The 15,072-nt window shown below is 39.6% G+C and overlaps 1 protein-coding gene across 4 annotated transcripts in view; it reads right to left on the minus strand.

Moving 5' to 3' along the window:
- Positions 1–15,072, minus strand: part of LOC108707564 (neurobeachin) — a 390,963-nt gene that overhangs the window by 159,729 nt on the left and 216,162 nt on the right. For all 4 annotated transcript variants that reach the window (XM_041582642.1, XM_041582644.1, XM_041582643.1 and 1 more), the window contains 2 exons: positions 6,388–6,452; positions 1,734–1,842 (listed from right to left, as the gene is read on the minus strand). In XM_041582642.1, the coding sequence (XP_041438576.1) occupies positions 1,734–1,842; positions 6,388–6,452 (174 nt within the window). The remainder of the gene's footprint in view (positions 1–1,733; positions 1,843–6,387; positions 6,453–15,072) is intronic.

Consider the following 15,072-nt stretch of genomic DNA (forward strand, 5'->3'; position numbering starts at 1 on the left):
TAACTACACATGGTTCAAGATGTGCAAGAGGGCAGCATGCTGGACACCCATGTCCCATGTGCTCTTCTAGTAGGCAGCCTAGGATTCATATGCAGCCAGTAGGCTTTGGAGAGCTGTATTTCTTAGATAAGCCCCTCATCAAATCTTTCCATGAGCTGCCTGACAGCTATTTAACTTAAATTTCCTTTTTTCAAATAATAAAAACTATAAAACTTTATTTTTGGACTGTCTTCTTAAACAATGAAATAAAACGACATTGGTTCTTTATTTATATTAATAATAATAATATTTATTAATAAATAAGTCAACGGATTTGGTTTTAATTTACTTATGACAGACTACATACATGAGCTTGTCCCTAGTCCTACTTAGCTGATTAAAGGGTAAATATTTTTTACCTACAACCAAGGCTTACAGTCATTTGACTTAGTAAAACTAAGTGGCAGATTTATCAAGGGTCGAACGATTCGAAGGATTTCAGCGATCGATCGAATGATTCTACTTCGACTTCCAAAAACTTAGAAAAATGCTCTAGAAGGTCTCCATAGGCTATCATAGCACTTCGGCAGGTTTAATTTGGCAAAGTATTGAAATCGAAGTTTTTTTAAAGAGACAGTACTTTGATTATCAAATGGTCGAATATTCGAACTATTTTACTTCAAATCGAAGTTGTAGTATCCTATTCCATGGTCGAAGTATCCAAAAAATTACTTCGAATTTTTTTTAATTCCCTCGAATTCACTCGCGACCCATGATAAATCTGCCCCCAGGTCACTTTAAACAGGGGGCTCTGTTTACTTTCACATGTTTATTCAATCATATCCGTTTTAGAAGGCAATATAACACAATGCAACGACTCCAGGTTTCCAAAGCATTGCCAAGCAATAACTTAGGAATGAAGCATCTCAGATATGGGATCCCTGTTTTTTTTTAAGGCAGAATACACAACATGTAATTTTATTATATACGTGACCAGTATAATTCCATTTTAGCAGTAGAACATGGTTATTGGATAAAAGAACACAGAGCAAGTCCAGATCCACAGAACTTATAGTACTTGACTTTAGGTGCCAAATCTGCAAAGGTTATAACCTGGATAGCTACCACATGGGCCAAAAAAGGGGGGAGGCAAAGTAAAACGCTAGGGGGGTGGTGGTCCATGCCATTTTCTGCTGCCCATGCTGATGGGGTTTAATGCACAACGGAACAATAGGATGTTGTTTGGATTGAATGTCTGGGGCCAGTGATGCACAAGGTTGCAGTTAGCTAAATCTATCTGTAAATGATTGTATTGACCACTTCTCTCTTTGCTGCCCATCGTTCTTTCCAATGAACAAATAATCTTGTGGCAAGTATGGGCCAATTAGACGTAACAGCAGAACAAAGGCAACTAAACTCAGAGGCAGCATTACTTGGTAAAACGTTAAATAACATGGGAAACTCTTGGTCACTCCTTGGAATCTTACTCATATGTCTGATAACGCTACATCAGAAAAATTGCTTGCCATGAAGGGACTTTTTTTCTGCAAGCTGTAAATATTCTAATATATTTTAGCAAGAAAAGGAACAAAAATATAAACTGGTTCCTTGTGTCTGACATTAACCAAAGCTTGACAGTTGAACTGAATGCACGCTCCTCATACTCCAGTAAGAAAGGCCCCTGTATGGAGTTACGGGGAAGTGATGACTGATACAAAGCAGAAAGGCAGGCCTTCATCAACATCGTCGCTTACCTCAAACTCCGCGTGTTTGTGTACATCTTCCGCTCTCTGTCTATTTAAAATAAATTCGGCCTCATTTGCCACCCGCACTATGTGGTCTTTCATTGCATGGCACAGGAGTCTGGAAAATATGGTTAGCAGACACGGAGAGGAAATAGTTAGTTCCTGTTACTGGGCTCTTGGTAAATAAACATGGCTGACAGGGAAAATAAAAATACTGAAATAAATGAGGTACTGTGCTAATTAAAATGCAAGACTAATTAACCTTAGTGTCAGACAGAAAAGCAGGTGTGGGATTCAGATTGGCTCGCCATGCCCGAGGCAATAGCCACAATATACCTGTAGCCATGCTTTTCAGTTATGGACACAGGCACAGACAGACAGGCTGATACACAGAGACACAGGCAGACAAAAAGTGTTTTTAAATAGGTGCTGACTTTTATGATACCCGGCCCCTTTGATCTTGCACCATTTGGGCCCACACTTCTTTGGCTCATATGTAGCTTGAACGTTTTTCAGCCAATGTGAATTTAAATTGGCCAGAGACCAATGATATCAGACATCCTAATTTTGGGTTTTAGATGATCAAGAGAGTTTAATTGATCAAAGTGGCCAGGTTTGGCCCAAATAGGAAACCCATGTGTGTTGCCTTTACTCAGTACTGGTCAGTCAGTGAGAAACCCTGACCTACAGAATATCACGGTGTTTAAGACTATTAACTAGAGGAACTGAACTGAAATCTACAGAGAATGCTTATGGAGGTGACTTCTCGTATAGAAGAATGGAAAGAGGTTTAATTGAAAGAGGTAAAGACTATCTATCTGTAACCAGTGTATATTTTAGCTTTTTAACTTCACAGAAAAGGGACCGCTCCAAGTTAACACTTCCTATTTAATGCTCCAACCGGGTGCTCAGTCCGCAGCGTCCCCACTGCTAGAATTCACATAGACATACAGAAGAAAGGACGGCACTCCGATACGTGGAATAGATGTTTATTCCAAACACATACAAGGATCCAACGCCCTACGCGTTTCGGGAATCACTCCCTTAATCATAGGCATGCCTATGATTAAGGGAGTGATTCCCGAAACGCGTAGGGCGTTGGATCCTTGTATGTGTTTGGAATAAACATCTATTCCACGTATCGGAGTGCCATCCTTTCTTCTGTATGTCTATGTATATTTTAGCTTTGACTTCCAAATAACACCGCATACACCCTATTAAGCTGTAAAGGGTTAAATCAATTTTGATGATGGGATAAGGTCGTACACGAGGGTCTACTTCCATGAAAACATTATTAGAAAAGACATTGGTTAAAACCAATAAAACAAAAGGAAGAACAGAATCCAAGAATCATCAGCAGTTAAAAAGGTCGGCTTTTAATTCTGAGTTGACTGTTTTCTGAATTGTAGATGCCAAGGTTTACATTGGCATATAGGGAACATTGAAAATCCAGAAATTAACTTATTTAGACTGCTGAAATTAACCAAAGTTTGGCTGTTATATAAGCACACGGCCCAGCTCCCGATTCCTCACCTCCCTGGCAAGATCAGGCTTTCAGATTGAATATAAGTTCCTTTATCTGGTTACATTCAGACTCAAATTTTGGAATCCGAACATTAAAGGAAAACTATACCCCCCAAACAATGTAGGTCTCTATAAAAAGATGTTGCATAAAACAGTGCATATGTAAAATCCTGCTTCATGTAAATAAGCCATTTTCATAATAATACACTTTTCTAGTAGTATGTGCCATTGGGTAATCATAAATAGAAAATTGCCATTTTAAAAAATAAGGGCCGCCCCCTGGGATCGTAGGATTCACTGTACTCACAACCATACCAACAAACCATACATGTTAGGTCACATGAGCCAATTAACAGACAGAGTTGTGTCTTTTGCTTCCACACTTCTTCCTGTTACAGTTAGAGTTGAAGTATTTCTGGTCAGGTGATCTCTGAGGCAGCACAGAGACCATCACAAAATGGTGGTTCAAGGCAAGAGATGTAAAAGGGCAATATTTACTTAAATATATATTCCAGTTTGGTAAGATTCTTTAATATGCCACTTAATATGATATGAACTATCTGTTGCTTAAGTGTTCATTTTGGGGGTATAGTTTTCCTTTAAGGTGCAGACATTACAGGCAATTTTACATCCCATTACACTTGCTTTGTTTTAATTATAGCATCCCTTTGTTGTAATATTTTGAACGACCTAGTTTATAATTTCAGACTGTCCTTGGGAACACTTTAATTTAACTGCCCATTCATCAACTGTTTATGTCCTGTTAATTGTTGACAACCGCACAATTACACCCCCCCGCTATGATTGATGAACTGCATTCACAAGTACAGCGGCTGAGGAGAATAAATATTTATAACGATGTTCCCCTATTCAAATTCCTATCTGAATTCCCAGAAGGGTTTCAGGAAATACAACCGGTAAAGAGATGAAAGGATCTGAACTGGGGCCACCGCAAAGTCACCGAGTAGCAGAACTCCTGGCTCTGAAGATTCAGACAGAGCATTCAAGCACGGGATTTAGAAAATATGGGGCTGTAACCCAAGGAATGAAGCTTGGGGCTCCGAACTATGATATGAAATGCTGAAAGTTCAAGCTGCAGCCACTGATAACTAACAGGGAACAATTGGAAGTTACAAAACAACTGAAAGGATTGCTATAGGCTTTCAGGGAGAGTTTGCCAATATAAATGTAAGATGCATGACTAATGTAAGCAGGAAAAACAAAGAGGCAATTTTTTGGCATCCCTAATGTGGACACTTTAATATCTAATCAATATTATAACCTGTCATATTACTTTTTTTTTTTTTTTTTTTTTTTTTTAAATATTTTTATTTGTGTAGTTCTTTGCAGAAATATACCATCACATTACATTCTGTTAATATCAAAATGCATACTCCCGATACATTCACAAAACGGTATATCCCGGCCATGATACAGAACTACATTTTATGTATAAATGCGAAACACCGTTTTCGTTTCAACAATAGTGTCAACAATTTAACATTTTACCACAAATCGAAATACAAAACAAACAGAAAAAAAAACAAAAAAAAAAACGGTCATCATAACCTAACTGGTGGAGACCCAGATACCATGGAGTGAGAATGGAAATCAAGTACATATAGAGTGCCTGACTGCCCCGCTATCGCAACCTATCAAATGGCGCCCGAAACTGTACCATTAAACCTATACCTAATCCAGGGTTGCCAAATTTTGTTAATCGTCTGTAACCTGTCCGTAGCCAACCCGAGAGCCTTTCATTCACATATATCCAATCGACCTTATTTTTAAACATAGTGTAATTGACAGTGGGGCACTTCCAGCATTTCGCTATCGTCTGTCTGGCCGCCAAGAATATGTGATTCAACAATTTACAATGAATTTTCGGGATATTTGGAGGAGGTAGTCCCATTAAGGCTTCGTAAGGGTGCTGCCTTAGATTAATTTGAAAAACCGAAAATATTAGTTGATAGACCCTCCTCCAAAATCTAATAACCCTCGGGCACGACCACCAAATATGCCCCATCGTGCCAGGCATCCTACACCCTCGGAAGCAACGGTTGTTAGAAGTACGGTATATCTTCGCTATTTTAGCAGGCGTTAAGTACCACCTAGTCAAGACTTTATACCCTGCTTCTAAAAGGACCGTGTTAATGGAACTATATTTCAAATTAGACCAGACCCTGAACCATTCCTCCTCCGACAAAGAAGTCCCCAGTTCTTTTTCCCAGTGTTTAATATATCCCAAATTAGTAACCTCCTTGGGCGAAAGCATCCATCTATATAGAATTGACACTGATTTTGGAGGTATGGTTTCCCTTGAACACCATCGTTCAAAGAAGGTTTGGGCGGCTGCGCCCGGTTTTTGCAATAGCCAACGTTCTTTAACCCAATGCAGCAATTGAGAAGCTCGAAAAAGTTCTGAGTCTGGAAGGTCTTGTGATTCTCGTAAGTAAGATATTGAACAAGGGCCCCGAACGGTACATAGGCTAGCCAATCTGGTCAGTATAACCTGTCATATTACTTTATTGGTGGCTTCAACAAAGACAAAGCGGACCTCTTTGAGGTTGTGAATTAATTGTAAATCAGAATAATAAACATGGCTAATACAGATACAAGACATCCTTTCAATAAATATTTTGAGCTGACATGGAGAACAGTGTTGGGCTTTGCCAACAATCCTATTAATAGAACTATTTCCACAGAATCAGGCTAATTTGGCTGACAGTGGGTGCTTATTGCTCAGCTCCTGGAGCAGCACCTTGGACAGCATCAAGTCTTTCAACTAATATTCTGTCTTATGAACTGCTGATTGCACAGACGTGTAAATGCGGCAAATGGGTTTAAGCAACACAAAACAGATGGTGCAGCAGATGGATTTACAGACTGTTTTCCCTAGATCCTCTGTGTGAAACAACCTTACAGGACTAAAACAGGGGCCAAATCTAGGATAAACATTCTAAACCTTTAATGCCTCCTTGTTCGGCGTGCAGGTTTCCCAGGCAATTTAAAGTGCAAACAATGCATAAAAAGAAAATAAACAATATGCTGCGGCACAAGTGCATTGGTTTGATAGAGAAAATAAAAGCAGCATTTGATTTCTAAATTTGCTAACTCACTTGATTTGGGGGGTTCTTACCTGCCCTCATTGATAAGCTCGATAAAAGCAAGTCCTGCATTCTTCTGAATTGAATTTTGCCATTCCTAGAGGGAAATTTAAAAGTTTGGTTAGTGCTTAAGTTTATACAATATGTCTATCCACAAAGCTTTAGGTGAATTGAGGCATTTAAACATGAAGATGCTACAAAATGATACGCCAATTATTTGTGCCATTTGGTGAAGTGTTTATAGCTTTAGAATGATATAGGCATTATATATGGCTGGCCAATTTTGTGGTTTTTAAAACACAACGTTGTCCTCAATGTGTAGGAGGTGTGATCTGAACAATCAGTGGCTGATTCACTCAGGAGATTACTGCTCAGATCTAAGGGCAGAGACACACGCTCAGATTTGGGGCGACTAATCTCCCAGAATTGCATTCCCGCCGACTAGAATGTAAATCGACGATGGGATGGCACTCTGAGCGATTCAATTTCCGAAGTTGTCCCGTGAGGCGACTTCAGGCGACTTCGGAAAACTAATCAATCCAAGTGTCATCCCGCCGACAATTTACATTCTAGCTGGCGGGAAGGCAGGGGAGGTAGTTTGGGGAGATTAGTTGCCCTGAAAAAGAGGAGATTTGTCGCCGGGCGACTAATCTCCCTGAATCTGAGCGTGTCTCTGCCCTTAGATCTGAGCGTGTGTCCAGTTCGGACTGGCCCAGTGGGCCCCGATCCCTAATGGGCCCCTGCCGGGTCCAGTCCCCTCTCCTGATCGGCAATAAGAAAAGTTTTTTTTAGACGCCGTGCAGCGCCATCTGCGCATGCGCGCGGAACCAATTCATTCAGGCACCTTCATGCATGCTCGCTCGGCACATCATAGTAGGGCCCGCCCAATCCGACCCTGCGTGCATCTCTGCTCTAATAGCTGAGGAACCCTATCTTGGTACATGTGTGGTCCTTAGCGAGAGATGTCGTTTTCCTCTGTGATACCAGATCAGATTGCTGGAAAAACTTAATCTCTCTGAAACAAGATAGGAGCACAGGAAAAAAACGGCACAAATCAGACAATAGAAGGATCCACCGTTTATGTGATCCAAAACCTTAGACAAGTAAACTGATTTTGATTTCACTCCCACAGGAGTTAAGTCCTGATTGTGTTTCCATTTTCCTTGGTCTGGGTCCCCTACAGAGAAAACTAAAAATATCTTAGTTATAGTACAATGTCACGTAGAATTAGCATTTTCAACAAGGGCATTTTGTGGAAATATGGAAAGAGCTCCTGAAAACAAATGCTCTGTAAAGCTAGAAATGTATTCAGTGGCGTAACTAGATGTTGCTGGGCCCCACAGCAAATTAATTTTAGGGCCCCCAACATATCCAGTGTTTGTCCTGTTTTACCAATATATGTTCAAATTGCTCATCAATGAGAGCCTCATGGGGCCCCCTGTACCTCCTGGGCCCCCCTGCAGCCGCAGGGTCTGCTTCCTCTGTAGTTACGCCCCTGAATGTATTCTTATTGGTAATTTTTATTCCTCATCTTTCTATTCAGACCCTCTCATATTCATATATCAGTCTCTTATTCAAATCAATGCATGGTTGCTAGGGTAATTTGGACCCTAGCAATGAAATTGCAAACTGGAGAGCTGCTTCATAAAAAGCTAAATAACTCAAAAACCCCATATAATAAGAAATGAAAAAAAAAGTTGCAAATTGTCTCAGAATATCACTCTACATCACACTATAAGTTAATTTAAAGGTGAACAACCCTTTCAATTGAAAACAGACTGGAGTTCATTTATAAACACTGGGCAGATTTGCACCTGGCAACCAGTTTCCCGACAAACCAGTGTCACATCCAGACTGACCAAAGTAACCCAGTAAAGTCTGCGATCAGTGATAGGCAGATTTGTCCCATTTCGATCTATGAAATGTCAATTTTGATGCCTGCACTAATTTTGACGCAAGCGGCAACTTGTGTAAATTTTGATGCTTGCGTTAAAGTCAATGGGTGTCTGAATAATGTTGACACACGACTTTTGTGATGCGAGCGTCTATTCCAACGCACATCCACATTTTTTTGACGGCAGCAAATTTTTGCTGCAGTTTCACAAATGTATTCGCCGGGGGCGAAACACGGAAACTCGCCACAAATTAGTCGGTGGCAAATTTATTGGCCCATCACTATCTGCGATTGCTTCTGCCCTGTCTGTACTGAGAGATACTATAAATCTGTGCTGGAACAGGAATTCCTCTGTACCAAGCACAATTCTGCTGGATTATTCTGTAGGATGTATATGGCGCAAGATCTTTTGGATTCTGGAGCTTTGAACAGTTATTGAATGAAATAAATTACTTAATGTTCATTTATGTATTTATAACATAGATTTATATATGATTTAAAATATATATGACATCAAATTTAGAAAACAAGTGGAAAATATCTGCCATTTATACATTATGGTAACTCCCCCTTCCTTAATGGGCTGATATCAAATTTTAGATCAGTCATTTTATAGGACTTCTAGTGTAATAAAATGTTAAATCAAATATATTTTAATATATATATATTTTTTTTACTTTGTCACAAAGGAAAGTCTCTAAGTAAGAGCCTCAAGTGAGCTGAGAGAGAGAGAAACTAACGTGGGAGATATTAATTAGCGCCCCCAGGCTGCAATACTACAGGGAGCAGCAATTTGTTTTCTGACTAGACCCTGTAAGCACCTATTCACCTATTATTTGTTAGTAATTTAATACCATGCCTAGAAGTAAAATGTTAAAAAAACATAGGCTGGGATTTATTAAGGTGAGCCATTGCGCTCAGAGTCGGTGCTAGTGAATTAACTCGCTGCTTGCCGGGAGCTTTGTCTTTGACACATGGGGCATGGAGAGTCTGAAAGCAACTTCTGTTTTACATATGCACGTTTAATGTGATAATATATAGTTCTTTGTCTTATTCAATGAACTGAACACTGAACTCAGTCCGTGTTTGGAAGAATAGTAAAGATATTATGACTTAATTCTTCAAAGGTATTCAAAATGCTCTCCATTTAATAGTCCATATTCTACAATGAATGTCCTATTCTGCTGTTACAGTCCATAATAAGATAAGTCAGAGAGGGGGTTGACGTAGTTGGCCAGCTTAAATATATTGCAATATATGGACAAACAATCCCTGTTTTGTTTAAAGGGTAAGGCATTTTTCAGTAGCAGTATGCACAAAATGTCTCTGTCTTAAATATATTGATAATGGGTTGAGTGCAGAGGAATCTTGTATTTGTCTATATGTATTTTGTGGTCACACCCTCATTGCACCCCCGCCTAATGTTTTTAAAAACTAGTGGTGAGCACAACTTTCCCTTGTTTGTTATAGTTATACAGGAGCAGTGACCAGCTCCATGTTGTAGCTCCCACCCCCTCCAACTATAGTCAGGTGATCCCACTGGTGTCTAATAAAAGGGCAGCCAAGTTTGGGAGTTTTACTTTGAAAGCAGCTAGTAAGTTGCAGGTAAAACGTATTCGTCCCTTTTATAAAATGTATAATTAAACCATAGAATTCTTAATGAATCAGATGAAAATTGAGCATAGGACTGGCCAGATATGGGATGACTTTGACGTAGTTGGCCAGCTTAAATATATTGCAATATATGGACAAACAATCCCTGTTTTGTTTAAAGGGTAAGGCATTTTTCAGTAGCAGTATGCACAAAATGTCTCTGTCTTAAATATATTGATAATGGGTTGAGTGCAGAGGAATCTTGTATTTGTCTATATGTATTTTGTGGTCACACCCTCATTGCACCCCCGCCTAATGTTTGTAAAAACTAGTGGTGAGCACAACTTTCCCTTGTTTGTTATAGTTCTACAAGAGCAGTGACCAGCTCCATGTTGTAGCTCCCACCCCCTCCAACTATAGTCAGGTGATCCCACTGGTGTCTAATAAAAGGGCAGCCAAGTTTGGGAGTTTTACTTTGAAAGCAGCTAGTAAGTTGCAGGTAAAACGTATTCGTCCCTTTTATAAAATGTATAATTAAACCATAGAATTCTTAATGAATCAGATGAAAATTGAGCATAGGACTGGCCAGATATGGGATGACTTTGAAGTAGTTGGCCAGCTTAAATATATTGCAATATATGGACAAACAATCCCTGTTTTGTTTAAAGGGTAAGGCATTTTTCAGTAGCAGTATGCACAAAATGTCACTGTCTTAAATATATTGATAATGGGTTGAGTGCAGAGGAATCTTGTATTTGTCTATATGTATTTTGTGGTCACACCCTCATTGCACCCCCGCCTAATGTTTTTAAAAACTAGTGGTGAGCACAACTTTCCCTTGTTTGTTACAGTCCATAATAAGATCAGTCAGAGAGGGGGTTTAAATTAAAGGCCAAAGATTTGGTGGAAATAATTATTTGTTCCCTTAGATACTATAGGAAGTCCAACTAGAAGGTCATTGCAACTGGGATTTGGAGGCTAAACAATTACTTGCTGCCCTAGATACTTCTGTAACTATGCATGATAGAGTGATCATTAGACAGGTGTGTAACTTTGCTATTAAATAAGGGGGCCCAAATAATTGTTGGAGCTCAAAGGGAGTGCTTGACCCAAAAAAAGTCCACTGCTCTACATGAGAGCACTTGAGAAAGGAGGCTGTGCCTCAGAAACGTTGTGGGGATCTCAAATAAAACTACAACCTATTTAGCACGAATGCTTTTGTGTGTGCCATCTGATTTTCTATGGATATATGGAGTAAGGATACCAAGGATTGCAGCAAGGATCCCAGATAGAACACCACCCAACAAAGTGAGCAGATTCTGCAATATTATATACATTACACTGCTCTACATTAACCACGACACACAATTTATTTGAGCAATTATCCAGAAATCAGTTAGCTAATTACAGGAAGGCCATCTCTCATAGACTATTTTATGCAAATAATCCAAAACGGTATAAATGTCCTTTTTGTCTGTAATAATAAAACAGTACCTTGTAATTGATCCAAACGATTAATAATTAATCCTTATTGGAAGCAAAACCAGCCTATTGGGTTCATTTAATGTTTAAAATATTTACTAGTAGACTTCATGTATAAAAATCCAAATTATGTAAAGATCTGTTATCCGGAAAACCCCAGGTCCCAAGAGTTCTGGAAAACAGGTCCAATACCTGTAGTAAGGGTTGTCAATGGTTCTGTTTTGACCTGAACAGTTCAGTTTTTCTTAAGGGTGTCAGTCTTGTGAAACCCAAACAATAATCTGGCCAATAACCACCTCTGATGTCAAACCCACAAAGACACAAAGCACAAACACGCCCCCAAATGTCATAACCCCACCCCCATATGTCACTGCTCCACCCCTTATCCCGCCCTAGGGTTGGCAGCTTTTCAGAAAATTTATACCGCCCGGTGGTGGGGGCAGGTACAAAGGGGACAGGCCTTGATGTAAAATGGGCGGGCTGTGATGCAAAATAAGGAGCAGCCGCGGGCAGTGATGCAACACGGGGCGGAGCCACATCATGCGATGGGCAGAAGGCGGAGAAAAGGTTTCCAGTGGTGGGCCAAGGGCTTTTGTTAACGGCTCTGGCCTTGGCAACTGTTTTACCGGCTAGGCCGGTAAAATACCAGCTGGGTGGCACCCATATCCCACCCCTTGTTCCGTTTTTGCGGAAGTCAAAGGTGGCAAACCTCCCTGTAATAGGGATTTTACAAACACATACATTTAGATATTCAGTTATCTATTAAAGAGAATAAAGCTACTGCCACAGGGGCTGGACCCCATAATTTACATATTCATTATAAGTAGGTGGATTTCTGGATACTTTGATGAACTATAAATATATATATTGTTGGAACATAAAAGGAGAAATTAACCTATTTTCCTTCAAGTTGCGCACCTCTCAAGTATGGAAGAGTTTATCGGTTTTGATGTTCGAGAATGAGAGTTAAGGAAACTATCCACCAAACCATCTGAACAAAATCTGGAAATAATTACAAGTAACAAAAAAGCCCTGTCTTCCTTCAGATAACTTTTTTTTTTCTTTAAGCAGATCTGCTAGTCATCAAAGTAAAAATGAAATGAATTTCAGCATGGCTGGTTTTGAAAATTCACTCTTAAAGACGGCATCAAAGCTATGACAGACTGGAGAGACCAATGACAGAAATTGCCAAGAATAATAGATCTTTATTTAACACTTTAATGGGTGGATTTGTGTAGCTTGGGCAAGCTCTAGTGCTGTATGCTGCTATTTCCATTATCATCAGTGGGACAGTGATTCATTGAGTTCGGATCACTGCTCCATAGTGATGCTTAAAAAGGCAGAGTTTAAGGGGCCGATTCATGAAGCTCGAGTGAAGGATTCGAATTAAAAAAACTTTGAATTTCGAAGTGTTTTTTGGGCTACTTCGACCTTCGACTACTACTTCGACTTCGAATCGAACGATTCGAACTAAAAATCGTTCGACTATTCGACCATTCGATAGTCAAAGTACTGTCTCTTTAAGAAAAACTTCGACCCCCTACTTCGGCAGCTAAAAGCTACCGAAGTCAATGTTAGCCTATGGGGAAGGTCCCCATAGGCTTGCCTGAGATTTTTTGATGGAAGGATATTCCTTCGATCGTTGGATTAAAATCCTTAGAATCGTTCGATTCGAAGGATTTAATCGTTCGATCGAAGGAATAATCCTTCGATCGTTCGATCGCACGATTTGCGCTAAATCGTTCGACTTCGATATTCGAAGTCGAACGATTTTAGTTCCTAGTCGAATATCGAGGGTTAATTAACCCTCGATATTCGACCCTTCATACATCTGCCCCTAACTGTCTTGAGGATGGTGCCCTTGCAGCAATTGTTTTATCACCACTGTAATAATGTCAGTTTAGACCAATGATCCCCAGCCAGTGGCTTGTGAGCACAGTGTTACTCACCAACCCATTGGTTGTTGCTCCCAGTGCCCTCAAAGCAGGTGTTTATTTTTGAATTCCTACAAGCTTTGGTTGCATAAAAACCAGGTGTACTGCCAAACAGAACCTCATGTAGGGGTAAATTTATGAAAGAGTGAAGTCCCGCCACTAGAGTGAAATTCCGCAGCTCTCAATTCATTTCTATGGGATTTTGAAAGGCGTATTTATCAATGGGTGAAAGTGAAAGTTCACCCTTTGATAAATACGCCTATAAAAATCCCATAGAAATGAATGGAGAGTGGCGGAATTTCACTCTAGTGGCGGAACTTCACTATTAACTTCACTCTTTGATAAATATACCTTGTAGACTGCCAGTCCACATAGGGGTTACCAAATAGCCAATCAAAGCCCTTATTTGGCACCACTGGAACTTTTTGCATGCTTGTGTTGCTCTCCAACCTTACTTACATCTGAATGTAGCTCATGGGTGAAAAAGGTTGGTGTAGACGGTTTAAAGAGAAGGTAACTTTAAAACTAAGGAGAAAGGGTCAAGTTTGGTCCTTTTTGTAGGCAACCTACCAAGTATGGTATCATTACTGGGGAACCAAAGCATATTCTACCTTGAAGAATGCCAATGGATTTAAGCAATATGTTCACACATAGGGTTTGAATAATCTACATGTGATATACTAGCCGGAGGAAAAAATATTTACTCTTAAACTAAAGGTAGTACGTAAAGCAAATGTCAACATTTCTTACCCTTCAACTAGATTTTCAAACAGGTAACTAATCAGCGCATACTTGGGAATTTCGATCCCTGCGGATGATTATGTATGTTTGTCTACAGACAGCCCAGCGCTTAAACAGTTAAGCATAACAAATGTGCTTCGAAAATTTGATTGCAGTGGATATCCATTTCTTGAACTCATTTCATTGTAAAGCCACATATGGTAACCATAACGTGAAAAACAACAAAATCATTTTTAGATAATGTTTTGCAGCACATGCTGGCAAAATGCTTTGCATATCATGAGGAGAGCGCTGCCGTCGAACAAAAACATAAGTGTTTTGAATTCATGAAACAGACAGGAGCAAAATATAGGGCGATGGCCAAGTCAATGGCTTGCTGCTTTATACAAGGGTTTCCGAAGCCTTAAATATATATATTTACTGACCTATAATTCCTCTGGGTAATGGTGCCTTGATTGCATAGCCTTTAGAGTCGAAACAGCCGTCCATATGAACTGAATTATCTATGACATGTACCTTCAGACGTTCGTAATCTGATATTTCATGTAAATTTAGACCATACCTCAGATGGGAGCCTCTGGCTATATTACATTTATTCAGGAGCTCAGATAAGCAAAAAAAAAAGAAAGAAAATCTGACATTTTGCTAATCTACAGTCGTTAACATGGAATTTCCTATGTACGGGCCATAAACATATTTAATTTGCTGTAGTAAATGAAAGAAAAACAAACTCTGCATTTCCACTTCCTTTTTTGTATGTATACAGAAACTGGATTCCTTCTCTTATGGGCAAAAATAAATTGTATAACCCTACACAAAGTCTTTAGACTGTCTTAAGTCATTGGAAAATCCACTGCAAGATTGATGAATGATGGAACCTGCCCCCATAAAACATCTAAACTGCAGATCTAGCCATTAAACCTAGGGCAAAGATTTTCAGACAGTTTTGGCACAAGCCTCCTTTTTTTGACGTCCAACATTTGGTTAGAGCTCCACTTATCTCATAACAAGGCTCTGGTAAACGAAAATCATTGCTTCAATTTTCCAAGCATATCTTGTCCCAAATATGACTT

This window comes from Xenopus laevis, chromosome 2L (assembly GCF_017654675.1).
Source record: "Xenopus laevis strain J_2021 chromosome 2L, Xenopus_laevis_v10.1, whole genome shotgun sequence".
In the NCBI taxonomy this organism is placed as follows: domain Eukaryota; kingdom Metazoa; phylum Chordata; class Amphibia; order Anura; family Pipidae; genus Xenopus; species Xenopus laevis.